This window comes from Buteo buteo, chromosome 26 (genome assembly GCF_964188355.1).
Source record: "Buteo buteo chromosome 26, bButBut1.hap1.1, whole genome shotgun sequence".
Lineage (NCBI taxonomy): Eukaryota > Metazoa > Chordata > Aves > Accipitriformes > Accipitridae > Buteo > Buteo buteo.
In genome coordinates, this window is record NC_134196.1 from 17,152,630 (window position 1) to 17,179,712 (window position 27,083).

The following is a 27,083-nucleotide window of genomic DNA, read 5'->3' on the forward strand; positions in this document are numbered from 1 at the left end:
CTTATCCCAGCCAGGGAGAGCAGAGGGCACATAAGTAACATTTACTGATTTTTACTGAGTGTAGTCCATGAGTCAAATCAAGCAGATGGCAGTACGGACAAAAAGAAGGCAGAAAAGGAAGAAGCTTTGCTCTGGTAAGCTCTGAGTAGAAATGCCTCACTAATAATCAACAAAACTTAGACTGGCTTAGCAGAGTCTGGGGGGAAAAAGGGCTGAAAGTAAAGAGTAATCCTGAAAGCATTAGTATATCTATTGTAAACAAGTGAGTAGTCTTTCCAAGATACAGTTTAGACTTGTGTAAAAAGACGAAAATAAGCATCTCCACAGGGGGGTAACTGGCTACATAAAAGGACACTTAAAGCTTGTAGAAAAAGTCCGATATGGAATTTGTATAAGATAAACTATATAAGTAACTGTACTTACTGTGTAAAGCTCATTAAGAACTTTCATTAAGTCTTCATGAAGCTGAAACGCAATCTCTTTGCTCTGTAATTAAAAAGAAATAATTAGAAAACAGGCACGCAAAAACTGCAACATACATTTGTTCCTTGATATTTGTACTCATTGCTCACCCTAGATAGTGAATGCAATGTTGCTTGCAAAGACACTGTTCTGACAGACTTACAGTGCACTAAAAATAATGATTCAGGGATGCAGAGGTAGACAGATAACATCTGGACAAAAGACTTCTAAAAGGAAACCCAGAAGTAATTTGAGAGAGTGTCCCATGAAGCATCAGGAAATTAGGTGCCAACAGAAAGGGTGAAGTTCAGGATTAATGTTTTTAATGGAACAAACTGCGTAGTGTTTTATCACTGCTATGATATATACAAAAACTAAACCACATGGAACGTGATATTCTAGAGGGACATCCCGCCCAATTTTACATCTAGAATAGTCTTTGTTTCTCAGCACATGCAACTATCTAAATATTTATGCAAGAAATAATTGTGGCTCCTTTTTGAAACAGATACTCAACTGCATAATATTCCACAGAGTGGGCTGCTGAAACAGCTTTGTTTAGCTTTTCTGGACTGTGTCTTTACTTTCATTCTGACCCAGAAAAAAAAGAAATGTCTAGCAGTAGTTATTAACGAAAGCAAGTATGTCAAAATAAGAGTATTTAATCAGACTCTCATTCAAATATACTCCTTAGCTATCCATAGCAGTTCAATCAGATAAAAATTGTGGCAACTGTGCAAGAGTTGAAGGCATTTGTACCATAGCCTTTGGAAAACAGCTATAGAATAGAGCTAGAGGACTTGGCAAACAGCTTGGCTACATTTCTTCTGCAATGCTCAGCATTGTAACATCCATGCTGGAAATGTCAGCTTTTTTTTCTGTGAGTAAGTTTCTGTGAATAAGCCTGGCTTCTAAAAACTCGAACTTCATGATAGATAATGGCCTTAGCTATGAGGAGTACTTTGTAGTTGCATAAGCCAAAGGAAAATCCTCAGGGACAACTCATCTCCAAAGCTGCTAACATATACTTGGCCATCACTAAAACACCTGCCAAAATAATGGTTTCTGAATGAGAATTTCCAGTGCGACACCCATGGATGAGGAGGAACCGCGCCACACATCCCACCCACTGTGTCTTCCAGGAGAATGAAACAGACACATACAGTAGCTGGAAGAGAAATTTTTACTTTTTTCTCCTATTCCTACTGTCATACTCCTTAACTCTGGGCAGTATTTTAAGGAACCTGCCATATCACTTATCAGTATTCACTCCAACCCTTATATGCAAGATGATTTTTAACCAACAAGAAGCTAGAAATATAAATCAAGAAACACTTCAGCAAAATTCTTGTATTCCCAAGGGCATTAGCTGTAGTAGCTAAGGCACAGTGAGACAGATGCTCTAAAGCAGAGTTATACAGAACTACTATGAAACTTTCCTTATTGCTTATACTTTTCGAAGTCTGGTATTTTTCATGACGTATGCTCTACTACTGAAGTATCTAGAACATAAGGCTTACTACTTCCATTTCTTTGCAAATATCAGACTATTTTAATCTGATATTAAGGATAAAAATTCATAATGCATAACAGTGCACAGAGTGCTTGTAAAGAATTGGAAAAGGATTGCAGATTTGCAAGCTGCTGTAGGGAAACACAGTAAAAGCTTTAGCAAAAATTCTGAATTGCTTTTCATTGCTTTACATTGGCAGCCTGCCTTTAAAAGTCAGCAGCACAGCTCTGACACAGCTTACACATCTCCTCAAAGATCCAAGAAGTGGAGGCCACCTGTTTTCTCTTGGATAGCTACTTCTTTAGTGCTGAATGTGAGTGGTCTGGTTTTTAAATTACTTTAGCAGCAAGAAGGACAAAACACACAAATAAGATGGCTGACATTAAGACCGAAAGATGAAAGCAAATACATGTGGGAAAAAACTGTAGATGAACTCCAGCTTCAAGCAATTTATCCCTTTCAACTGTTGGTCACCACCATCTCAAAGCTGATGACAACTCAAGCCCTAAATACAGCAACCCCAATCCTAAAGCAGTGTGCCTTAACCTGGCAGTGCAAAAGTTTGTTTGAGAAAGTGAGACAGAAAATCCCAAACCAATTTTCTCTTTACCCTTTGCAGATTTTGTTGTGAACAAAGCACACAGCAGTTCATTGGAAGACACACCCTCCTTTTCTGCTCTTCAGGTACACCTTAATGCAAATAGACACCCAAATCAGTTGAGGATTTGGGGAATGATCACTATTTACTAGGACCCATTTCTTCTCTTTGCTCCTGTAGAGCTTTGTTCAGCACTGAAACACAAGCGGTCCAGCCCTCAGAATTTACTGGCCACCATGCATACATGATCTTTGCCAGACAACACATTGATCAATGCTAAATTTGAAAGTGAATGGAAGGCATCATAGTAGAGGAAAGAGGGAGATGTTTTTAGGAAAGGACAATAGGCTTTAAAATGGGGAGCAAAAAGAGAGGAAGGGAGGCGAACAGCAAAGAGAGTAAAAATTAGGAAGAGACAGCCTAGCAATGCCACAGGATCACAGATGAGTCATCCTTGGCACCAGTTCATCTGGGGACTCCAGCCTGCAGAGGATGCCTGTAGTGATGGATAACATGTTAGTTGCTGCCTCTTTCTGATGAAAGGTTTTGTAGGAATTGTCCAAAAAAAATCAGGAAATTTGGTTAACCTTATCAGTATAAAAGGGATTCATTTTCAACAACCAACACATTTTACATTAGCATTTAAGATCAAGAAATACTGACGCCAGTGGCAAGCAATACAGCTTTTAGTGTGTAATATATAGCATGTTAGAGCACCAGATAAGAAGTGCATTTATTTTCAGTGGTTAATGGCTCTCCTATTTCTCTTTTAGGCTACCTGTTCCCTGCAGTAGTTCAGCATGTTTAAACGGTGTGCTCCTTTAGGAGCCTATCCTCAGGGTAGCCAAACAATGGAATGCAAGATGCAGCACACATTTTCCTGGAGCTGAGTTGATAGCTCTAATCAGGCCATTAGAACCTGACAGTCACTGAGGTGCTTCTATATTCACTATGACTTAGAGAAATATATTAGCATCTATTAACCAAAAGAACAAAGAATATAATAAAAACGTTTGAGCACATGCAAACTCTTGCTAAAAATATTATGTACGTTACTAATCTGGTTCAAAGCATTAAGACAGACAGTAGCGTATTTTTTTCACCTGATAGTAGGCTAGATAAAACAGACAAGTCAGTGTACCTGAACAACCCTTTCGTATGTGCTCAACTGTCAACACATCAGTGGTCCTACTGATGTTATCAAGATTTGTATTTATGGATTAATGTCTGAGAAACTTAAAATTTTATTCCACATTAATAACCCTTCATTGAAGTCTGTAAGAATTTTTCCATCCATTTCAGTTAGAGCATAATTGGGCACCCAAACTTTACTCTTTTGGGTTTTTTTACCGAAATTTAAGAGTCAGTTCAGTTCTTCCTGGAACTCTTTAGTGTCTTGTATTTAGCACACACAATACTACTCTCAGTTACATCATTTAGGGAAAATATTCTGTGACTATTGCTTTTAAATGAGTTTGCTGCTGGTCCCTGGGGGAAGTGATGTGCAAACCCTTCTTTTAAGGAGCTTTCATGAGCTGCAGTAACACTGACATAACCAACTCATAGTAAAATTTTGTCCCAGATTTGCCAGTCTATAGCAACAAATAGCTTTGCAATCCTTTTAAACCTTTAAATGTTTAAGAAAACGATGCAAAAAATCTTTATATATGCCACAATCTTCATAACGTCAAATAGATTTGGCAGGTAGTCATATTCCTTGTTAATAGCCAGATTATGGAACTAAAATATTTATTGTGCTTGGCTTCTCCAGCATCTTTTACTGTAAACATTGGAAGATATGTTCATCTTGGCTCATTATGGTTTCTGTCCAAAGAAAATACATGTTTATAAATTATAAATATACAAATCTGCTTAAGGATTTTGTGGGTATGTGTTTATACAGTTGATTATTAATGCTGGGGTAACCAGAATCACTGCATGAAATGTTCTGCATAATACTTTTCCCTTCTGCTTGACATTTTTCCTTATTACTTTATTCTTTAATTGTCCCCATGAGGCCATCTACCTCATCTGCCTGAAGAAACAGGCAAGCATGCAAGGTTTGAACTCTGCTACTTTATGTTTGTAATTTTATGTGCAGCATGAAGGCCAGGCATGAACAGCAATCTGTACTGCTTTTATATGCAAGCAAGCAAGAAGAGCTTAAGTGCCTTTCTGGAAGTATGAGGCCCGACATATTATTATCAGATAAATGTCACAAAATCTCTGAACTAGATCCTATCTTTGTCCTGCATTTAGTACATTTAAACAGATGCTGGTTCCTGACCCCTGGAAAAAAGAATGACAAAGAGGTCCCGGGAGAATAAAAATAATTAATATCTACATGTGAAAGTGGGTTAGCCTAGACAGGAAAGCCATGTACAATCAGGTACCCAAATACGATATATCCTGGCCCATCAGAACATGCAAGGTAGATCCAATAGGGATCATTTCACCAAAGTAATCCAAATGTTGAGACAGATGTATAGAAACACACAAAAGGAAGAACCAGAATGAGGAAGGACAGTGAAACAAGGGCAAGGTACAAAGACCAAGGGGCACAGACACCCCTCATCACTACATTTCATATAGACTAACACTGGGTACTGCCCACACCTTTTACAGGACTAGAGAAAGGGGTTGCTACAGATCCATGACTTTGTGCTATATTCCACATAGGAGACATCAGCAGGGGAGGGAACAAAACGACACTCTACTGGTAAGCATGGCTAGGAAATGAGAAAATTGTTTGCTCTTTTCATTACTACAATTCAAGCTGGAGCCAATCTTAGGATAGCATACAAATAGTATCCCGCTAGAGAATGTTGGGCTCACTTCATGGAAAAGTTTCATTTGAGAACCTACTGCCCACCACCGAGGCGGAAAAAGCCAGTAAGGGCTACCATTGAGAAGCAGAATGGGTAGCCTCATCCTCTCGGGAGGAGAGAGGGGCAGAAAAAAGAGGGAGCAGAAAGAGCCAAGAAGCTCAGAGTGACTTTGCTGTCGTCTCCCCGTATCTTGCTTGTGAGCAATGGGGCAATTCACTCTGAGACACTTTCCCTTTCTCCAACAGGCAGATTGGGGGGTTCAGAGCAGAATGACGGAGATCTGCTCTGATCATGGACTTGGTGTAGTTACTCTCCAGACTTCAAAGGGGAGTTAAGCACCTCCAAAGATGTAGAAGCTGCTGCTGCAAGACTGAGGGAGAACTAAAACAAGATGGTAATAGTGATGCATAACACTATTAGGTTAATAAACTGGAAGATATATAATTAAATGATCTAATTATTGAATAGAGAGAAGCTTGATTAGATGGTATTTGGAAATTACTTAGAAAGACATTAAGTGCTCCTATGTGCAATGCTGTGAGAGCCAATGGAGTACAGATATGTCAGACGGGTGTATTTCCTGCTCTTGACCATGGACTTCAGTAAGATATTAAGCATGCTCTTGTTAGTCTTTATTTCTGAAATCTTCATAGTATTACTGTTCTTATTATTTTCATTTATTACTTATAAGAGACAGTACATACTTCACAGAACACTATGATCAGTCTCCAGTGTAGAAGTATCTGCAGGACTGAGACCATCTAAGGAACCTGAAGGTGCACAAGTCCATGGGTCCTGAGGGAACTGGCAGATGAAGTGGCTAAGCCACTATCCATCATATTTGAGAAGTCATAGCAATCCGTGGAAGTTCCCACTGACTGGAAAAGGGGAAACACAAACCCCATTTTTAAAAAGGGAAAAAAGGAAGACTTGGGGAACTACAGGCCAGTCAGTCTCACCTCTGTGCCCGGCAAGATCATGGAACAGATCCTCCTGGAAACTATGCTAGGGCACATGGATAATAAGGAGGTGACTGGTGACAGCCAACATGGCTTCACTAAGGGCAAATCGTGCCTGACAAATTTGGTGGCCTTCTACAACAGGGTTACTGCGTTGGTGGATAAGGGAAGAGCAATGGACATCATCTACCTGGACTTGTGCAAAGTGTTTGACACTGTCCCGCATAACATCCTTGTCTCTAAACTGGGGAGACATGGATTTGACAGATGGACCACTCGGTGGATAAGGAACTGGCTGGACGGTCGCACTCAAAGAGTTGTGGTCAACAGCTCGATGTCCAAGCGTAACCAGTGATGAGTGGCATTCCTCAGGTGTCGGCATTGGGACCAGTGCTGCTTAACATCTTTGTTGGCGACGTGGACGGTGGGATTGAGCGCACCTTCAGCAAGTTTGCTGATGACACCAAGCTGTGTGGTGCAGTCGACACGCTGGAGGGCAGGGATGCCATCCAGAGGGACCTGGACAGGCTTGAGCGGTGGGTCTGTGTGAACCTCAGGAAGTTCAACAAGGCCAAGTGCAAGGTCCTGCACGTGGGTCAGGGCAATCCCAAGCACAAATATAGGCTGGGCAATGAGTGGATTGAGAGCAGCCCTGAGGAGAAGGACTTGGGGGGATTAGGGGATGAAAAACTGAATATGAGCCAGCAATGTGCGCCTGCAGCCCAGAAAGCCAATCATGTTCTGGGCTGCATCAAAAGAAGTGTGGCTAGCAGGCTGAGGGAGGTGATTCTGCCCCTCTACTCCACTCTTGTGACACCCCACCTGGAGTACTGTGTTCAGCTCCAGGGTCCCCAACATAAGAAAGACATGGACCTGCTTGAGCAGGTTCAGAGGAGGGCCACAAACATGATCAGGGGGTTGGAGCACCTCCCTGATGAGGACAGGCTGAAGAGTTGGGGTTGTTCAGCCTGGAGAAGAGAAGGCTCTGGGGAGACCTGGAGACCTTATAGCAGCCTTCCAGTATTTAAAGGGGGCCTACAGGAAAGAATGGGACGGACTTTTCATCAGGGAGTGTAGTGATAGGGCGAGGAGTAACAGCTTGAAACTGAAAAAGGGTAGATTTAGATTAGATATTAGGAAAAAATTCTTTACTGTGAGGGTGGTGAGGCACTGGAACAGGTTGCCCAGAGAGGTTGTGGATGCCACATCCCCGGAAGTGTTCAAGGCCAGGTTGGATGGGGCTTTGAGCAACCTGGTCTAGCAGAAGGTGTCCCTGCCCATGGCAGGGGGGTTGGAACAAGATGATCTTTAAGGTGCCTTTGAAACCAAACCATTCTATGAATCTATGATACGGTTTGTCTCTAATCTGAAATCTGTGAACAGTGAACAAATCCCATACGCTTTCATAGGGATGACACCCATTGAGACTGATTATACTTTTTTCTGACATAATTTTATTCCAAATCCAGTCTTTCAAAAGTAACCTACAGAAAGTGACAGAAATTGGTTAAATATTCTATTTGATGTTTACAGATCTCCAACAAATTCCATGCCATTTTTTTTAGGGAGAATACAGTTTTGATGGAGGAGAGTGTTGGATGTCACCTTTCTCATTCTAAGTGCACCTTCTCTTTGCTCCTGTGACCTCTCTCCTTCAAGGGGGACTGCAGTACAGGGCACATGCATTTTGCACCTCATCTCTTTCTATTGCCTGGTGGACATCCATTAAGCAGTTCTGAGTCTGCAACATACCTTAAGTTAGACTGCTCATGCACATCTGACAGAAATTATCACAGAATCATTGAATGGTTTGGGTTGGAAGGGACCTTTAAAGACCATTATGGTTGAAGCTGCCCATTTGGACTAAACGTAGCTGTAGACAGCTTATGTTCTTCACCAATAAAGCAAGACAATTTGCTAACACCTTCACCTCCTGCAGAGGTCTTGGTTTTCTCTCTGTCCAATGTTGTTCACCTCATTTTATAACTCCCTTCCCTTTTCACAGAAGAGAAAGTGGAACTTCATCATCATTCAAAGTATAATCAGTTCTGCAGCTGGGAACTAACAGCAAATAAATCACCAGCACTCTGCAGCAAGCATGACGTTAAGAACTGTGCACACTGGGACTCAGTGGAAATACCAACCTTCTCTAACAAGTATTCATTCCTGACACACTGTCCTCAAAATGTGTGCTCAGAATCGATACTGGTGAACAACAACTGCCACGTTCAGGCCACATGCCCATGAAGCTCACTTACACCATGCCGAGGTGCCGTGTGTCTTCCTGCCACCCTTCCCCCCACATTACCAGCCTGGCTCAGATCCCTTCACACAGCCTTTGGTGACCTCACTCTGCCCATGCTCCACCTCAGCTAACAGCTGTTTGACATGACACTATCATGCTGAGTGTCAGCTGGCAAACCCTGCGGAAAGGTAGGATAGGACTGTTGAGGATCTGGGCTCCACTAATGCGAGTTCCAGGTTATGCACAGCAGGACTCCCTCAATCTCTTTTCTCTTCTTTCCCAAGAGCAGCTGCTTTCTTTTCTTCAAGAAGCTATGCTACAAAGAGAAAATTTTACATGTTGCACGTTCCTGGGCACAACATAGAGGAAAGAGACAAGTCTGTCAGGAAGGTGGGACAATACGCCTCCTGTTAATGCACTGAAAATGTCCACATATTTTCCTCCTTCTGAGAGATAAGCTGCAGCAATCTCCATTAATAAGTTAATTGAATAAAGAAGGACACACACTTCTCCATGGAAAACTTTATCTAGATACTTTTGTACAGTCCATCTGGAGAGAAGGGAAGGAAAAGCAAGATTTCCAGTGCTAAAGAACTGAACTATGCTGAAAGCAAACAGGCTAGTCTAATAACACACACCTAGTGACAAACAGATTTCTGAGATATAACATAAACAACTGAAAAACTGTTCCAGGTTCAATACCAAAAAATTTCTACTGCTTCAAGCAAGTCTGAAATATCTCCACATAGACAGTACTGCAGCATGCTCCAATTGTTTTTCCCATTATCTTTTCAACTTCTGTAATAAACTTCCATAATAAACTTCCATATCAGTAAGTTTAGTGGTTTGTGAACTACAGTTTTATGCATCAGACATATTGTATGAATCAACTTACATACCACTACTGATTGAGAAACTATACATTTCAGCTCTATTACTGTTACAGGTTTTAATGCACACCAATAAATTTGATTCATGTTTTTACTTTTTTTCCTCCTATACACTCCCTAAATAATTCTTCTCCCCACCCCATTGCTATCTATCTAGGACTGTGATCAGGTATATGTGAAATCTGTTCCCAATTTTGAAAACATTAATCTGGTACCCTTGCCATTACTTAGTCATACCCTTTACATTCTTTAACTTTTATTCTTTTTGAACTCTTTTTTGTATGATGCTTGCCTACCAGCATCCCACTGTGACTGACAGATATGCATTTATAATCTATTTTTATTTCAGAACATTATAACAACGACTGCAAACACATTACGTAGATTTCAAACTAAGGCTGCCTAGAGTGCTTGCTTAGCACAAGAGGGATTTTCACATTGTATGTGTTATGAAAACACGTAACAGGCACATACAAGGACAAACATGCACAGAGACAATGCTTAAATGATCTCATAGAAGTAGTTACGTCATCAAAAGTGTATGTTCATATTTAATATTGGGAAGGAAACACTTTTAGGAGAATCACAGCATACACTACCATCTTTATGCCAAGGCACTACAAGGCACTCCCTTACTTTGGCTTGAGTCGGTTTCTCTCATGACAGAGTTACAATGAAATCCTATTTTACAAATAATTCATTAATACAGCATTACTATTTTGGGATTCCTAAGCAAAATCTGTTTCCTTTCTGCATGGGTACACAAGCATGCTTTTGAGAGAACAGGCTTTTTTCCCTGCCTTTTGGACATTTGCGATTCAGCTCTTAAGGTCACCAGCATATACAGCAGGTTCCCAGGCATTTCAGCACTAAGGATTTGCTCTGCGAGAACAGTCATGAAGAATTTATATGTGTGCTAAAACAGATTTTATGCTACGTGTGCTGAAACTTCTCCTCAGATGCTACATATTAGGACACTTTTGCCTCCCTTATGCATCTTACAAGCCTGGCTGAAGGACTGCAGAAGAGACATTACCTTCTTGAACATTCTGGTGGAGTCTTCGCTTATCTGCATGAACCGCATGATTACGTTGTTCAGGTAGATATCGCTCAACGTTGCATGGTCTTTGCTTTCTCTTCTCACTTGGTTCAGGAGTAAGTACCAGCAATTCACTGGCGACAAGAGGTTCTGGTCTTTCCTAAGGAGGAGATACACACATGTATTATGTGGAGAAATGCAAAAGTTAGTTTATTAACACAAACATCTCCCTGACATTTACAGTCATAACTTATCATGTAAAAATGGCTGCTTCTGAAGAGTCAGTCAATCTGTTCTTGGAATAACTTGGGTTAGGCAAGCTTCAGATCACTTTTAAGACACATTCTACAAATCCCATGAGGCATCGATAAAAAAATATAGAAAAAGCATAAGAATTCAGAACACTGCAAGCCACCTGAGAGTATAAAATAATCTTGCCACAAAGCTTACAGTTGCTTACAGATGGAGTACACGTAAATACTCAAAATCAATAAAGGTCACTGCTGAAAGAGTAACAGTAATCAATTTTTGACGTTAGAAATAAACAAGCACTGCAAGTGCATCCTAAATCCTTCATGAGCAAAATTTCAGGTGTAGCTGTTTCAGTGCAAAGGATTTGTGTAACTGCTGTAAAAGTAGAAGGAAATGTCACAAACACACATATTCTGTGATCAGCATTCATAAATTCACAGCACTCATAAATACACTGCTACTGCCAGTCCCAGATGGCTCAATTAGAAGACAAACATCAGGACTGGACTTTTTCCACAACAGTCCAGTTCTGAATTTCCTTGACAGACTTTTTGCATTGTAGACCCACTCCAAACTTTTAATACTGCAAAAAGTGAAATCACAGGTGACTTCTCATTCCTTTTACACAAAGTAAAATAAAAATACATGTAGTTCAGAAACAGTTTCACAGACAACAAAAACCTATTCATAAAATTTGCCTTATTCCAAATTTCATTGGGATTTTAATTTCAAGTTTGCCTTGCAACTAAGGAGAAGCTGGCGTCACATGGTTTGGACAAGTGTACTCTTTGCTGGGTGAAAAAACGGCTGGATGGCCGAGCCCAGAGGGTTGTGGTGAATGGGGCGAAATCCAGTTGGCGGCGGGTCACAAGCGGTGTTCCCCAGGGCTCGGTGTTGGGCCCCGTGCTCTTTAATATCTTTATTGATGATTTGGATGAGGGGATTGAGTGCACCCTCAGCAAGTTTGCAGACGACACCAAGTTGGGAGGCAGGGTCGATCTGCTTGAGGGTAGGGAGGCTCTACAGAGAGATCTGGACAGGCTGGATCGATGGGCTGAGGCCAATCGTATGAAGTTCAACAAGGCCAAGTGCCGGGTCCTGCACTTCGGTCACAGCAACCCCATGCAGCGCTACAGGCTTGGGGAAGAGTGGCTGGAAAGCTGCCTGGCAGAAAAGGACCTGGGGGTGCTGGTTGACAGCCAACTGGATATGAGCCAGCAGTGTGCCCAGGTGGCCAAGAAGGCCAACGGCATCCTGGCTTGTACCAGAAATAGTGTGGCCAGCAGGAGCAGGGAGGTGATTGTTCCCCTGTACTTGGCACTGGTGAGGCCGCACCTCGAGTCCTGGGTTCAGTTTTGGGCCCCTCAGCACAAGACAGACATTGAGGTGCTGGAGCGTGTCCAGAGAAGGGCAACCAAGCTGGTGAGGGCCTGGAGCACAAGGCTTATGAGGAGCAGCTGAGGGAACTGGGGCTGTTTAGTCTAGAAAAGAGGAGGCTGAGGGGAGACCTTATCGCTCTCTACAACTGCCTGAAGGGGGGGTGTACTGAGGTGGGTACTGGTCTCTTCTGTCAAGTAACTAGTGATAGGACAAGAGGAAATATCCTCAAGTTGTGCCAGGGGAGGTTTAGATTGGATATTAGGAAAAACGTCTTCACTGAAAGGGTTACCAAGCACTGGAACAGGCTGCCCAGAGAAGTGGTTGAGTCACCATCCCTGGAGATATTCAAAAAGCAAGTGGACAGGGTACTTCAGGACATGGTTTAGTGGGCATGGTTAATGGCTGGACTCGATGATCTTGAAGGTCTTTTCCAACCTAAATGATTCTATGATTCTAAGTGCTCTAGAAACTTGTTGCTCTCTTTCTTTCCTCTTGTGGAGGGATTCTCCTACAGTCAAAAGGATCAACCACATGAAGATAAAACAGCCAGAGATGGTGATGAATTGAGAGAGAAACTCCATCAACTCTTGATAAATCATTCTAATAATTAACTATTCTCACTGTTAGAAATATGTCCTTTAATTCATCATCTAATTGTCTACCTTTAGCTTTCACCCTCAGAATCAAAGCAACAGTGAATGATTAACAGACAAAAGCCTTTTCTTAATCATCAGTGCTTTGCTTTGCTATGAATCAGAAGTGAGTTAAGGAAACTTCCCCATTTTGTTTGGGATGAACATCTTAACTGTGTTACTCACAGCAAGCAGCTTCAGGGTTTTATCAGCCAGGCCAGCCAACACAAGCACCCCTGAAGGGCCATGCTGATATTGCTTGGTCCTCACTGCTTCTGCATGTCCCAAAGTCAGTCCCACAGACCTTCCTGCCTGTTCTGGGGGGAATGGTGGGAACAGCACAGGGAACCACCAGTTAAAGTGACTTTTGCTGCAACCTCTTCTCAAAGCAGAGACCTGCAGAACAAAGCCAAAGGCAGGACTCCAGTCATAACCCCCATGCACATCTGCCAGTCTGGATTTAACATGTTTAAGAATGAGGAAAGATGTTTGTATGCACAAGGCAAAAAGATTTTGCCACAAGCTCAATAAAATCCAGGGCGTTCTCTGAAGTGGTGACATATGCACGCATTGGTTATTTCAGAGAATCATTGAGTCACTTAACTGAATTTTAAGAAATATTTATTACTGCTCTTTGAACTGTGCAAGCTATATTTGGATTAACCTTTCCTTTGCCAGATGTGTTTGGAAAAGACTTGTCCTGAAACAAAAGTTCTATCTGTGTATTTCTAGCACAGGACTGACTGGACACTGGAAAAAGGTACTTATTTTTCAGTTTTACAAACACAAAATATTGCTTTATACCCCTAAGCATAACAGGCAAATGCATTCATTAATCAGCTCAAGTCAGGAAAATAACCACATGAGACTATGCCAGCAAGTAATGCATTGGAAACATTTTAGAAAATAATGCTCTACACATGTTTTGCCAGATACTACCTGACGACTTTTGTTTTGCACACAAGTTACTATGCCATAAAAGGGATACATTAAATTGTAAGCAAGGCATAACTTTCACATCTTCATTTTGAGGAATTAGAGGGGTCAAGAGGCAGCACAAGTTCACATGCAACAACAACAAATCAAAATAGTTTTTTTTCTTAATGTCTTTTTTGCCAAAATTCTTGTCTTTTTTTTTTTTTTTGTGTAATGGTGATTAACCTTTATTTAGACACTTTCAAATCCTATCAAGTCCACTGTAACAGATCCGCACACAGCTTTCAAGCCTTTTTGGGGCTCTGCATCTCATCTAGATACTGGCTGTATTTTGGGTAGTTTAAATTTTGTATGGTAGGTTAGGGATAATATTTGTGCAGCTTACCTTTTAAGAAACTGAAACCACTTGTCAGAAGCTTACATGAATAATTGCAGAGGGCCCAATCAACAAAACAGTATTTAGGGACCCGTCTACCTTCAACTGCAATGAGAACTGCTACGCTGCTAAATAGGGGTGGGAATTTCAAACACACCTTTGAACCTGGACTCAACCTAGCAGTACTCAAAACCAGCAGAAGCAACGAGCGGTAAAGCACTCCAGCAACGGCTAACATGCAAGCGAGGGGGAAGGAAATCTCTCTTACTTGTACTGCTGATGATCCTTTGTACTTCTTGTTTTTGCCATGAATCTCTCTGCCAATTTTTCCAGGTTTCGGGAATACTCCATCTCAATTTCCGACTTCTTGCGGAAGAAATCCTGCAGATCCTGAAGAAGTTGCACTCTCATTTCAGTCTGCTGCTCCAGGCATTTCTGCTGCTCGATGAGTTGAGCTCGGATCTCTAATGAAAGAAACACATACCCACTCAGGTCAGTGGAAAGCAAATGAGAATTGAGCAGTATCAACCAAAATTACAAACACTCCAGCATACTTCAGCCTCACAGCTACACCAGCTGGATCTGGATGTCAGGTCCTGTGGTGGGACGCAGCAGTGGCAGCTCTCACTTCTGCCACCACATGCTTATGCCCTAGCATCCTCTCACCCACCGTCTGTCTCACAAACGGCTATTACAAGGGCTCAGGACTCTGCTGGGCTCACATGTGCAGAACACCTGCCTCCTCCTACCTCTCCCATCCTCTTCCTGGCCTCTGGCATTAGCCCAGCGCCTGGCTTGGAGTGATCTCCTTGCAGCAGGTGGTGTGCAACCATTTGAGCAGCAGCTCCTTCTGCTGCCCTGAAAAATGGCAGGATAAACAAGCACCCTTTGGGCTTGGGCCGGGATCAGCCTGCTGACTGCCAGGTGGACCATGCTGGTTGGTATCATCATGCACACCATGGAAACACCTGGTGATAAACTCTGGATGCATTATCCACCATAACTGTGCACAGCTGAGCTTTCGTATCTGCCCCACCTCTGCCAGGGAGGGAACTGCTGTACTATACATGCATTCACCAATATTTACAGCGAATATAGAGGAAGAAGTATACATATATTTAGAGACAGCTATCTGAAAAATTGCACAAGGTTCCAGAGACTGTGGTATATTTATTAACATAAAACAAAATCAGGCAATTTAGAAGAGAATATATGCTCACAGTTATCATCTAGAGTAACAGGGAAAAGCGTTCAGATTTCTTAGCATTGTTTGCCATATAAACAATTGCTATGTGGTAGGGTTTTTCTTTTCAGGTTGGGTTTTTTTTTTTCTTTTTAACACTTTTATATCTTGAGTGCCAAGCAGTTAATCACATTGTGGGAACACTTGGTCTAAAAACATCCCTCTGGTTCTTTTGAGAGACTGGTTTATTAGAGTTTTGTCAGCTGCCCAGGTACAGTGTAATCCAACATTGTGGACACAGGAGTAAAGCTTTTGTGACCATAATATACGTATATATTTTTTAAACAGTTTAATGTTGTAACAAGGACTTATCAATAGCAAAACAACATGCCAGAAGTGATGTCCATGTAAATGCAAAATTGCTGTGAACTTCTACTTGATTACTAATGATGTAACCACGCTGTGGGCAAGAACACGTTGGAAATCTTAGATGCTCACTGGTTTGAAACAGAAAAGCATTCTAAAAACCACTGCTAACATCACAGGGAACTGCAAACCAGTAAGTAATAATAACATTGCAAAAAATTATCTGATGCAACTGGGAACTAATGCATCCTTACTGACCTTAAAGCAGGTATGAAGGCAGAGATTCACTCTGCTGCGATTCAAATGTGTATACTGAAATAAGCTAGTATGAGCACAGAAAACTGTTAAGCCAATATATTTACTGGAGGGGGGAGACACTGCAGTATTTTCTTCCAGATCTCCTTTGAGCTACCAGCTGCTGCGTTAATCATTAATGAGACCATAGTCTCATTTATAGTGTGGGAGGTGAACCAAAAAATTCATGATTTGGTTTTCATTTCATTTCAAATCAGTTTGTTGGAAAAGGACCGTGCCTCCAGCAAGGATGAGCCACTGTAATACAACACTGTATCAATGACATTCATGTACATAGAGGAGAAAATCACACTGGAGCTGGAAGGTTATTAACAGAAACAAAAACCCAAGACTGCTTTTTTGGGTGTCCACTACTTTTAATATTGCAATCATGGAAAATTTCTGTGTATAGGAAACCAGTTGTACAGATTCACTGACCAGAGGCAGCAATATTTTGCCCACAAACTGGAGTTTTGACTAAATCCAAATCCATGTACATGGTCCCTGTACTTTGGCCATCTCTCCCTCCTGCTACAGATTTTCTACCAGTTACTTTAAAAGCAGAGCTCTGTACAGAGCAACTATGTTCTGATTATTTTGTAGGTCAGTGGATCTTGCTGCTATAAATCTTCGTTTTTAGGCAGGCTTTTACCATAGCAACAGGAAAAAGAAAGATTTTAGAAACAGGAATATATGAATAGAGATACAAGAAACAACAAACAAGGGATGACAGATAAAATATAAGAAATTGCATTAGCTTTCTGATGCTGTCTGGATTTCCAGTGGACAGTCGTGGCTTCCTTCAAACTTGTATACTAGAAAACAAAATAGGAGCATGATGTCTGAAAGGTGATGGTGGCTGGAGGTGTCCAAGCTCTGAGTAAGGTGGTAAGTTAGGGGTTCAGGGGGACTGCAGCTTTATGAAGGAAGTTCCACAATTTCTGGCTATTTGAATCTCGGCAAGGAGAAAGAACATGCTGGCTCCAAAAGGCTGAAGCTCTGGCCTCCCACTAGAGGATAAAAAGGGGAGATGCACATCCCACTCATGCCAGCTGAACAGAGTCTGTCCAGAAGAGACTTCAGCATAGCAGTTCTCCTTCCAGTCTTTCACATCCTTCTGCTCCTGCACTGTTTAATTCTTCTCTTACTAATAACGTGTGTAATGCCATACTGGCAGGCTGAGGAGATGGCAATGAATAAGAAATCAGATCAGCAAATGTTGTGATTTTAACTTTCTGATAAGAGAAAGCTGTGGATTTAAAAAAAACCAAACAACCAAACCCTAATATAAAAAGCCCAACAAACATTGGCATAACGGCCAGCCAGCCTGAGCAGCTGTGCATCACAAAAATCACAACTGTCCAAGTACTATTAACTAACATAGACTACACATTACCTACTGCTACAGAAAAATGCACCAAGGCAACGCTATCTTCTTTAACCAATCCACATGTGTGATTTCCCTAGGGCTACAAAGAGTGGCATGGAAAATCGTTGCACTATATTCAAAGAAATAAATATCCAATACACCGAGAAGGTGCCAAGTTAAAAACTAGTTGAGCCCAAACTCCACAGATATGGAGACAGGTGCAGCAGGCAACAGAAGGGTGCCTGTCTTTACTCTATTTTGTTGGCACATTTAAATTCAAAGTCAAACTGGTACCAGCTGTAATGGACAATGACATTGTCCTATTCTGCTCTGCAGGGTGGCTGATGTCAAATGACTGCCAGGCTATTTTGTGCCAGGAAGAGGCACGTTTAAACCCTGGATGAATTAACACCTTCTCCTTCTCTGTACAGCAGCTTTGAGTCATACTCACTAGTTTTCTAGCCAAGGGCTTGTTCAAAAGGAATCTCATCCATTTACACTGCAGCTTAAACAGACTGAATTCACATCCAGTGGACCCCCCCCCCCCACCTGCCTTTGTCCAACACTTGCATACACAACCAAAGCAAGGAAGCAGCTAATGTGACTGTAGTTAAATCAATAACCTCTGAGTAAAGTTTTATTTCTAAAGATTTTCATGTCAAAAATTATTTCAGTTATACCCTCATTGACACCATCCTCTAGAATTACTGCATTAAGTATAAAATTAGGTTTTGTTTGTGGCAGCCTTCAAGATATAACTCTAACCTTTCAGCAAATCTTTGTTTTCTTCTGACAGGAGGTTATATCAGTGCACTATGAAAAATAAAAGGAGCAAGATTATAGCTGTTTTGAGAGTTAAGTACAGAGTGGATGAAGCTGAACTACTGACATCGCCCAAATCATAATCAGAAATAAACTCGTCAAGGTTACCTCTTTGCATACAGTACAGTATTACAAATAATGACTTACATAGTACTGCAGTAATACACCGCATTACCCTGGCGAAGATATGTGTAACCAGTTATAGGCCAGTGCCCCACCTGAAGGCACCCATGGTGAGATATACTGCAATGTGGCACACAGTGATGATGCTGGCCACACACCAGCAAGGAACAAACCTCGTCACCTTCACTTCCACATACACCAAAGCACCAGGCGGCATCAAACATCCCCAAAAGCCACAGGAAACCCCCTCCTGAGCTCAGAAGCCAGACACCTCATAAATACACAGTATTAACCAAATTAACCTGCTGCCAGACCAACACTTTGCATGCAGACTGCCACCGTGCCACAGCACTCCTCGCTGCAACGCACGTAACCCTGCCCTGCAATGCTGCAGTGCTTCTGCCGCGCCGCACTAGGCTGTGCCTGGTCTCATCGGCACTTAGAGACCGTCCAGACCACCATGAACCCCCACTACCAACTCTTGACCAAAGCAACTCTAATGAATGTTTCTTGGTGCTGTTACATGCCTGCTGCAAGCTGCTTCCCGCCCAAGCCACCCCAAGAGCTGTTGCAGCCTGCCACCCTTAACTTCTGTTTAAGTGGAATTAACTTATGTGCTCGCAGAGCAGCCCCGCCATGGTTTTTGGTGTTTGCTGAAAGCTCTGGAAGGTGCTGCAGAGCCAGACACCTCTCCCTGGTCACCCCCTCGGCTGCACTGCAAGTCTCCCACCTGCTGCCTCACCCTGCCCGGCAAGGAGCTCTATTTAAGTCACGGTTACAATATACAAACTACACAGACACGTTAATCCAGTAGTATTACTGGGTAATAATACAAACAGCCTCAGGGGCCCATCCTGTGAATGATTACAAAAGCAAGTAGCTCATCAGAACTATTTGAGAGTACAAATAGGCTCTCACAAGGCATAGTTATGTTTGTAGGTTTTATCTGCTCAGGTAACTTCAAAGCCGTATCACCTCCCATCTTTCCTTAAATAGCTCCTTCACAAAAAAAAAAAAAAAATTTAGATTGGTTTTAAAACACTCAGAAATGTCTCATCAAATGGACTAAGTACAATACATATTATCTTAGACTTTGTATTTCCAAACCATTACAACTTAGCCATATTTTCACCCCAGTGAGCTATCGACACACATATCTCTCATTCTCACATTTATGATATCCAGATCGTATTTCACAGGAAAAGATTCAGACCTTAAATTCAGCCTAGATATCATCTGGTGACCAACGTGCATTTGTAATTAAGCACATACTGGAGCATTAATCATCTTGCAGTACCTCCTTGAAGACACCTGAGTCTTACATGACTCTCCTGCGCCTCAGTTACTCAGCGTAAGAATGGCTCATGTCTGAGCCTGCTGCTAGAAGCTGGGGTGCTGCATTGGGGGACTGATCTTTCCAGTTTCATCCCAGGCTTCTGCCTTTGTAAGGACCTGCTTTTGGCTTCTCTGTCGAGATGGGTAGAGCTTTGGTCCAGCTGAATGCAGCTGGCCAACATCTGCAGTTTTGTTTCAGGAAAGCGCCTAGCTCCAGCCCACTAAGGATGCTGCCAGCAGAGAAACTACAACAGCCATCACTGAGAGGGGCCTGGAGATGCTCCTGTGCACAGTTAATAGCCCTTAATGCCATGTCACCCCTAGGATCAGCACTCCCATACCTTCCAGGGATGTTATTCTGCCTCTCAACAGACAAGAAGATAAATATGATGAGAGGTATCAGCCCTATGGTGGGTGCTCTGGCCCAGCTGCTGATACTCCTCTCTGAGATACACAGCCTAAAGGTACTAGTGCTGGACAAGCTTTTATTTCCCAGAACCATGGCTAGAAAGCTATTTAAGTGTTTCTATGACAAATGGTGAGGGAAGCTCTGTGGTCGGCAGGGAATCTGGCTCACGTTCTCCTCCAGGTCCTCGCTGCCATTTTCCTGGACCACAAGCAGGAAATTCCACTTCAAAAGCCAGGAAATTCCACCAGCCTGACAGCTGATGAGAGATGCTGGGATGAAGATCTCGCAGGCTGCTGCAGAAATGCCTTTAAATAGATCATGAGCCTGTCCCACAACATTAACTTTCTATGACAGACTAGTGGAAATCACTTCCCTGTGTTCAGCACTCAAGTAAGAAGCATGGCTGCATAGACAGTGATGCCCTTGAGCTTCTGAAGGCAGGACTTTTGTGGACTTTGTTCTTCCCCCTAGGTGATTTCACCTAGGACATTAAGCATACAGATTTATGCATGTTCCCACTTAAAGTGAAACCTCTGCAATGCACATCCCAGCTCTAAATTTACTGTTTGGCTTCATGCCATTTCCCAGAGAACTCATTTCAAGCTTTTTGTTTGTTTGGGGATTTTGGGGGATGTGGTTGAGGTCATCGAAAGAACACGTCTCCAGGCTGTAGTAGCCTGTGGAAATGGATGGGGAGTGAGAATCAAGCCTGGGATCTGAAGGGCTGTATGAAAGGTCACGAATCCGAAGCCCCTGTTGACATCTGTCAACCCCTTTAAAAACTGTAAACCTTGTTCATTCAAGCACTTTGGCAAGCTTAAAGATAAAAACAGTCCTCATGCAGCCATTAGCAGGGAAGCTGCTGTAGAAGCCATTTGCAGGATGAAGACAATTGTTTACAGGTCACTTCAGTCATCATGCTGAAACAAAGAGAGCAGACAAAGAACAAATTCTCTCCTTGCAGCTGCAAACTTCATTCTACACATTCAAGCAAACACACTCCTACCTACTGCAGCCACAGACTAAGCAACAACATGCCCCCAGCGAGAACTGTGTAACTGGGGGATCCCAGTGGATGGGATCCAAAAGGGGTGGCTGCATTAGGGCACCTTCCACCTTCCAGTTCCCCTTGAAATGGGAAGACATGGCTGGAAGAGCCAAGAAAACCTCTATATGTAGCTGAAGAAGCTTTTCTTCTTGTTGTTCTTGGACTAACGCCCTCCTGCTATTCGCAGCCACAGCTGCTGGTCACTTGGATGCCTACAGTCCAAGCCTGAATGGAGGGCAGCACGCCAGCTCACGACTTGGCAGGACACTTCTTGCCACGGTGCTACTGCCAAGCGACCGTGGATTTAAGCAGGCAGTCTGCCTGCACCACATTTTGAGTGCCACTGCTTTTGCAGCAACTGTTCCTTTGCACCCGTAAGTGCTGGCACCATATCCTACCAAATCTTGAGCACAGCATACTTTGTCCTTCTGGTCACAGGAGCTGGGACTCTGAGGACAAAAACTTCTATCCCTCAGAGGAGAGGGAACTTTGTTTTGCTCAACAGTAAAATCCCAGCCCATCCCAAAACACTGCTGACCATAAGAGAAAGGAGCAAAGTGCAAGATGCCTCCTCTGCCTCAACAGTCTGATGCAAAGTCTTTCACCAGCATGACCCAGTCCTCACCTCCTGCTGTGGGTGCAGATGCTCTCCTGCAAACCAACTGCTCCACCTCCAGATAAGCAAATCAGCTCCGCAAACCACCAGCACACAAAAGAAGAGCAAGAATCCACATCAAATAAGCCCCAAAACACATTCAAGAAGAACAAAACAAAGCAGAAACTACCCCAACTGTGGCATTCATGGCAAAGGTCTGTGGCCTGAGAGAGGAAAGAAAAGAAGAAAAGAGAGAGAGACAGACAGACAAGGAGCCTGTGGGCATCTTTGTCTGCCAAGCAGATAGTCAATCATGCAGTAGGTGTCTAAAAACCCATTTAGGCCATCTAAACTGTCAAGATCTATGTGACAACTTATTCTGAAGCTTCTGAAGGGCTTCAACCATCTGGGGGTTTTTTATGCTTGTTAAAGATACCATGAGCCTTTCCTTGCAGACTTAAATTTTGGCCACATGAGAAAATTAAAAGGAAACTCAGCATGCCCAAATCTTTCTCCTCTTCTCACCAGTGAAGTACCTGCCAGCAGAACAGAAAAATGACTCATGGCTCTCCTCTGAATAATTCTTTGCAGCAACGTCTGGAACGCCAGATTGACACGAGCACTCCACAAGAAAAAAAAAACCACAAACCATTGTATTGGGTTTGCGTGGCAAGGTTTTGGTAACAGGGGGGTTACAGGGGTGGCTTCTGTGAGAAGCTGCTGGAAGCTTCCCCTGTGTCCAACAGAGCCAATACCAGCCGGCTCTAAGACGGACCCGCTGCTGGCCACGGCCAAGCCAGTCAGCGATAGTGGTAGTGCCTCTGTGATAAGATATTTAAGAAGGAAAAAAAAGTTGCTGGGACAGACAGAAATGGCAGCCAGAGAGAGGAGTGAGAACATGTAAGAGAAACAGCCCTCGCAGACCCCCAGGTCAGTGAAGAAGGAGGGGAGAAGATGCTCCAGGCACCGGAGCAGAGACTCCCCTGCAGCCCGTGGTGGGGAAGACCATGGTGAGGCAGGCTGTCCCCCTGCAGTCCAGGGAGGTCCACAGTGGAGCAGGTATCCACCTGCAGCCCGGGAAGGACCCCACGCCGGAGCAGGTCGGTGCCTAAAGGAGGCTGTGACCCCGTGGGAAGCCTGCAGTGGAGCAGGCTCCTGGCAGGACCTGCAGATCTGTGGAGAGAGGAGCCCACGCTGGAGCAGGTTTTCTGGCAAGACTTGTGACCCCATGGGGGACCCATGCTGGAGCAGTGTGCTCCTGAAGGACTGCACGCTGTGGAAAGGACCCACGCTGGAGCAGTTCATGAAGAACTGTGGCCCGTAGGAAGGACCCACATTGGAGAAGTTCGTGGAGGACTGACTCCCGTGGGAGGGACCCCACGCTGGAGCAGGGGAAGAGTGTGAGGAGTCCTGCCCCTCAAGAGGACAAAGCAGCAGAGACAAGGTGTGATGGATGAACTGACCCGCTGTGTCCCCCTGCACCGCTGGGGGAGGAGGAAGAGAATCCGGGAGTGAAGCTGTGCCCAGGAAGAGGGGAGGGGTGGAGGGAGGGTGTTTTGAGACTTGGTTTTCTTCCTCATTACCCTACTCCGGTCGGTTGGTACCAAATTAAGGTAAATTTCCCAGGCTGAGTCTGTTCTGCCCGTGACGGTAATTGGTGAGCCATCGCTCCCTGTCCTTCTCTCGACCCACGAGCTCCTTGTTGTATTTCCTCTCCCCAGCCCAGCTGAGAGGGGGTCTGGGGGTGTGGAGCGACAGAGCGGCTCTGGGGGGCACCTGGCGTCCAGCCAGGGTCAACCCCCCCCAGGGGGAGGGAAGAGAAAGCGGGCCAAAGGCCTCGGGAGAAGGCCACCTGCAGGAGGAGCGAGGCAGCACGAAAAAGCAAGCTGCGCGGGTGGGCTCCCCCGCCGGCGGGCCAAAACGGCTCTAGCCCTCGGTCACAGGCATCGAACTCCTGTTTTTTTAACCGCGGCCAGGTCCCTTCTCCGTGCCTCGGAGCGCCCCCAGCCCTTCGTCGCCGTCATCCGCCTGCCGCTTTCTGCACCTCAACGTCCCCGGAGTCGCTCTCGCCACAGGGACTCCTCTGCGGTGACGGGTGACGGGAGGGCTTCGGCGAGGCGCTGGAGGGCCGGGGGCTCTGGCCTCACCTGGGCACTCCAGGGGTGTCCTGCCTGCCTTCCTCTGGGGGGGCTGTCCTTCTCCTCCTTGCCAGGAGCTGGGCTCCTTCAGGCACGCTTCGGTAACCAGCACTGGGCAGCAGACGACGTAAACTCCCTCTGTCGAGAACGTCCACGCGACGGCCCGGGCTGAAGACTAATGGGGACAAGAGCTCGGGAATGAGACTTTTCCTAAGGGTGAGGAAGGCCGAGCCAGTGAGTGACAGTGGCAGCGCCTCTGGGATAACAGATTGAAGGAGGAAAAAGGCTGCAGGGCACACAGAAACGGCAGCCGGAGCGAGGAGTGAGGACACGTAAGAGAAACAACCCTGCAGACCCCCAGGTCAGCGAAGAAGGAGGGGGAGGAGGTGCTCCAGGTGCCGGAGCAGAGATTCCCCTGCAGCCCGTGGTGGGGAAGACCATGGTGAGGCAGGCTGTCCCCCTGCAGCCCAGGGAGGTCCACGGGGGAGCAGATCTCCACCTGCAGCCCGGGAAGGACCCTACGCTGGAGAAGTAGGATGCCCGAAGGAGGCTGTGACCCCGTGGGAACCCCGCGCTGGAGCAGGCTCCTGGCAGGACCTGTGGCCCCATGGAGAGAGGAGCCCACGCTGGAGCAAGTTTTCTGGCAGGACTTGTGACCCCGTGGGGGACCCACGCTGGAGCAGTGTGCTCCTGAAGGACTGCACCTCATGGAAGGGACCCACGCTGGAGCAGTTTGTGAAGAACTGTAGCCTGTGGGAAGGACCCACGTTGGAGAAGTTCGCGGAGGACTGTCTCCCGTGGGAGGGACCCCACGCTGGAGCAGGGGAAGAGTGTGAGGAGTCCTGCCCCTCAAGAGGACGAAGCAGCAGAGACAAGGTGTGATGAACTGACCGTAACCCCCATTCCCCGTCCCCCTGCGCCGCTGGGGGAGGAGGAAGAGAATCCAGGAGTGAAGCTGAGCCCGGGAAGAGGGGAGGGGTGGAGGGAAGGTGTTTTGTTTTTTTGTTTCCCACATGCAACCATATTTGGTCACTGCTATATCAGTTTTCGCAATTTCCCCTGTAAGCAGCAGCAAAAAGGAGGAAATTTTAAGGCAGACAGAAGACTCAGTAGTCCTTTCCTTTCCCATTTTACTTTGCACTTTGGAGATGGTGTTCTGAGCATGCAGGAGCTGCTGAAGCACTGGGGAACCTTGAGTCCTGCCTGACACTGCTTAATTATCTCAATGTGGCAGATTTAGGTCCACTTTTTTCACCCCTCTCCAGCACTCAGAAATTATTGTAGTGTTTTTATTAACTCATGACTCCTCTAATTAAATTTAGATGGCAAAAAATATCTAAAGCTGATTTCAGACTTCCGTAAGTGCTATGATTTTTCAGAATAATACTCAAGTGCCAGTTAGAAAATAAGATCTGTAGTGAAAGCAAGTTCCCAGTTACCCTGGAAATAATTCAAGGCAACTCCACTCTTTCAGCACCCTAATTTTAGATGCCCTTTCTGCTCCCTGTTTCCCCAAACTCCAAAAGTTTATCTTCTTGAAGGATGTAATGTGACAATTCAAAAACCATTCCACATCATTCTGCCCTAGCCAAGATTAAGCAGAAACAAGTAGTCAACTACTAGGTGCTGCAACAGTACAAGTAGCATATGTACGTTCTCACTGTTGAGTCTGTGCGCTAAACACAAAATATTTGGCAGCTGTAGCATCTGCTTTCAAAAGGTTCTTCTAAAGTTTTTTCAAAGTGCAGAACAGTATAAAGGCGAGTATGCAGCAGAAAAATTAATCAGTTTGTCACGATCTGAATAGTAACGAAAACCTAATGATCTTAATCAGCTTCCTTACTTGTAAACTGGGTGAAGCCAGGTTAAGTCCTTGTGCCGGCTGCCGCAAGGCTGAGGATGGAGGTGACTCTGGGCAGCACAGCAGTGTTGGCTCTGTGACAGACACTGCATCACCCGTCCACCAACGCCTCCTGAAATGACCCCAGCCTTGCTGCTGGCACACATCCTTTACCTCCAGAGAAGCAGAAACCTTTCTACCACACAGATGTGAGCACCATTTCATTTTGTTAAGCTCACAATAAAACCCTTCCTTCTTAATATCTCAGGTGGACACCTGACAAGTGAAAATGTCTGAAAGCTTTTTCTAGAAATTAAACCTTGAGAGATGTGTCTTTTCTTGACAAAAAATACTTTATTCTGAACATCTGGCAGGTGACATAGCTGTTGAGATGAGAGTTATGCTGGTAGCAGCGCAGGGCAGGAACTCCTGAGCAGCAGGACGAGCGGGAAAGCCATGAAATCTGCACATCAGTCAGATACGGCCTCTCCTGTACGTTGATGACTATCACTGCAATAAGATTCAGGAATTAATAACTAGACAAAATGCCCTCCCTACATCCTGTGAAAATGATTCTCCATGCATGGCACATCTTTAAGAGGTCAGTAAAACATTTTTAGTACGACACACACCCTGCTGCATGCCATAAATAAAAGCACACATTTGACCCAGCCATGACTTTCAGTGACAGCTTTTTAAGTCCAAAGGTGAAGTCACAGTCCAGTTAAGGACAAAAAGGAAACCGTGGTTTGTGCTCTGTGTGCCAGGATTTTACCCACATCCCTTTCAGCCCAACCTGCCTAACATGCAGCAAAATACTTTCACTATTGCTCATTTATCTTTGACGCATTTAACTCCTGAAAACTGCAAATTTAACATATTGAGCACTTTCGTGTTTTTCTTCTAAAACTTTGTATTTTTTGCTGTGACAGATCCATGATGCTCCTCTTCACTGAGACAAACAGCTATGCCACTGTGATGTCTTCAACACCAGTTTTAAAACTTTATGTCCACATCCCATACTAATTACTCACCTGAGCACATCCTTGTAGTCGCATAAGGTCCCGCCTACTCTAGTCAACGAAGTGGGGCAAAGACACTGTCTTGGGCAACATGCCAGAGCTGCACAGTCTGGTTTAGTTGCTGGCACACTTCTGGGCACAGTGTTAGCCCTTGCCCATGAGCATCCTCCTTGCCGGCACCGGCTGTGCAGGGCTCAGGGGACAGCATGGACCGGAGACCGTCCCCATCACCCTGCACCAGTGAGGTGTCCCCACGGCAGTGGGAGACTGGAGGTCCTCCCTCACCCACTCAGTGCTGAGCAAAAGATGGTGTCTACCACCCAATAAATCTTTGAACTAAATCATATCACCACACTTCATCATCCTTGTACAGATTTATCTGTACAAATGCAAGCCTTGCTGGGGAATATGTGTCAGACCAGACAGATC

At 44.4% G+C, this 27,083-nt stretch overlaps 1 protein-coding gene across 2 annotated transcripts in view; it reads right to left on the bottom strand.

Moving 5' to 3' along the window:
* The window catches only part of SRGAP1 (SLIT-ROBO Rho GTPase activating protein 1), a 155,670-nt gene that overhangs the window by 63,105 nt on the left and 65,482 nt on the right, over positions 1 to 27,083 (bottom strand). For both annotated transcript variants that reach the window (XM_075057739.1, XM_075057738.1), the window contains exons 2-4: positions 14,379 to 14,574; positions 10,532 to 10,694; positions 424 to 486 (exon numbers count right to left, since the gene is read on the bottom strand). In XM_075057739.1, the coding sequence (XP_074913840.1) occupies positions 424 to 486; positions 10,532 to 10,694; positions 14,379 to 14,574 (422 nt within the window). The remainder of the gene's footprint in view (positions 1 to 423; positions 487 to 10,531; positions 10,695 to 14,378; positions 14,575 to 27,083) is intronic.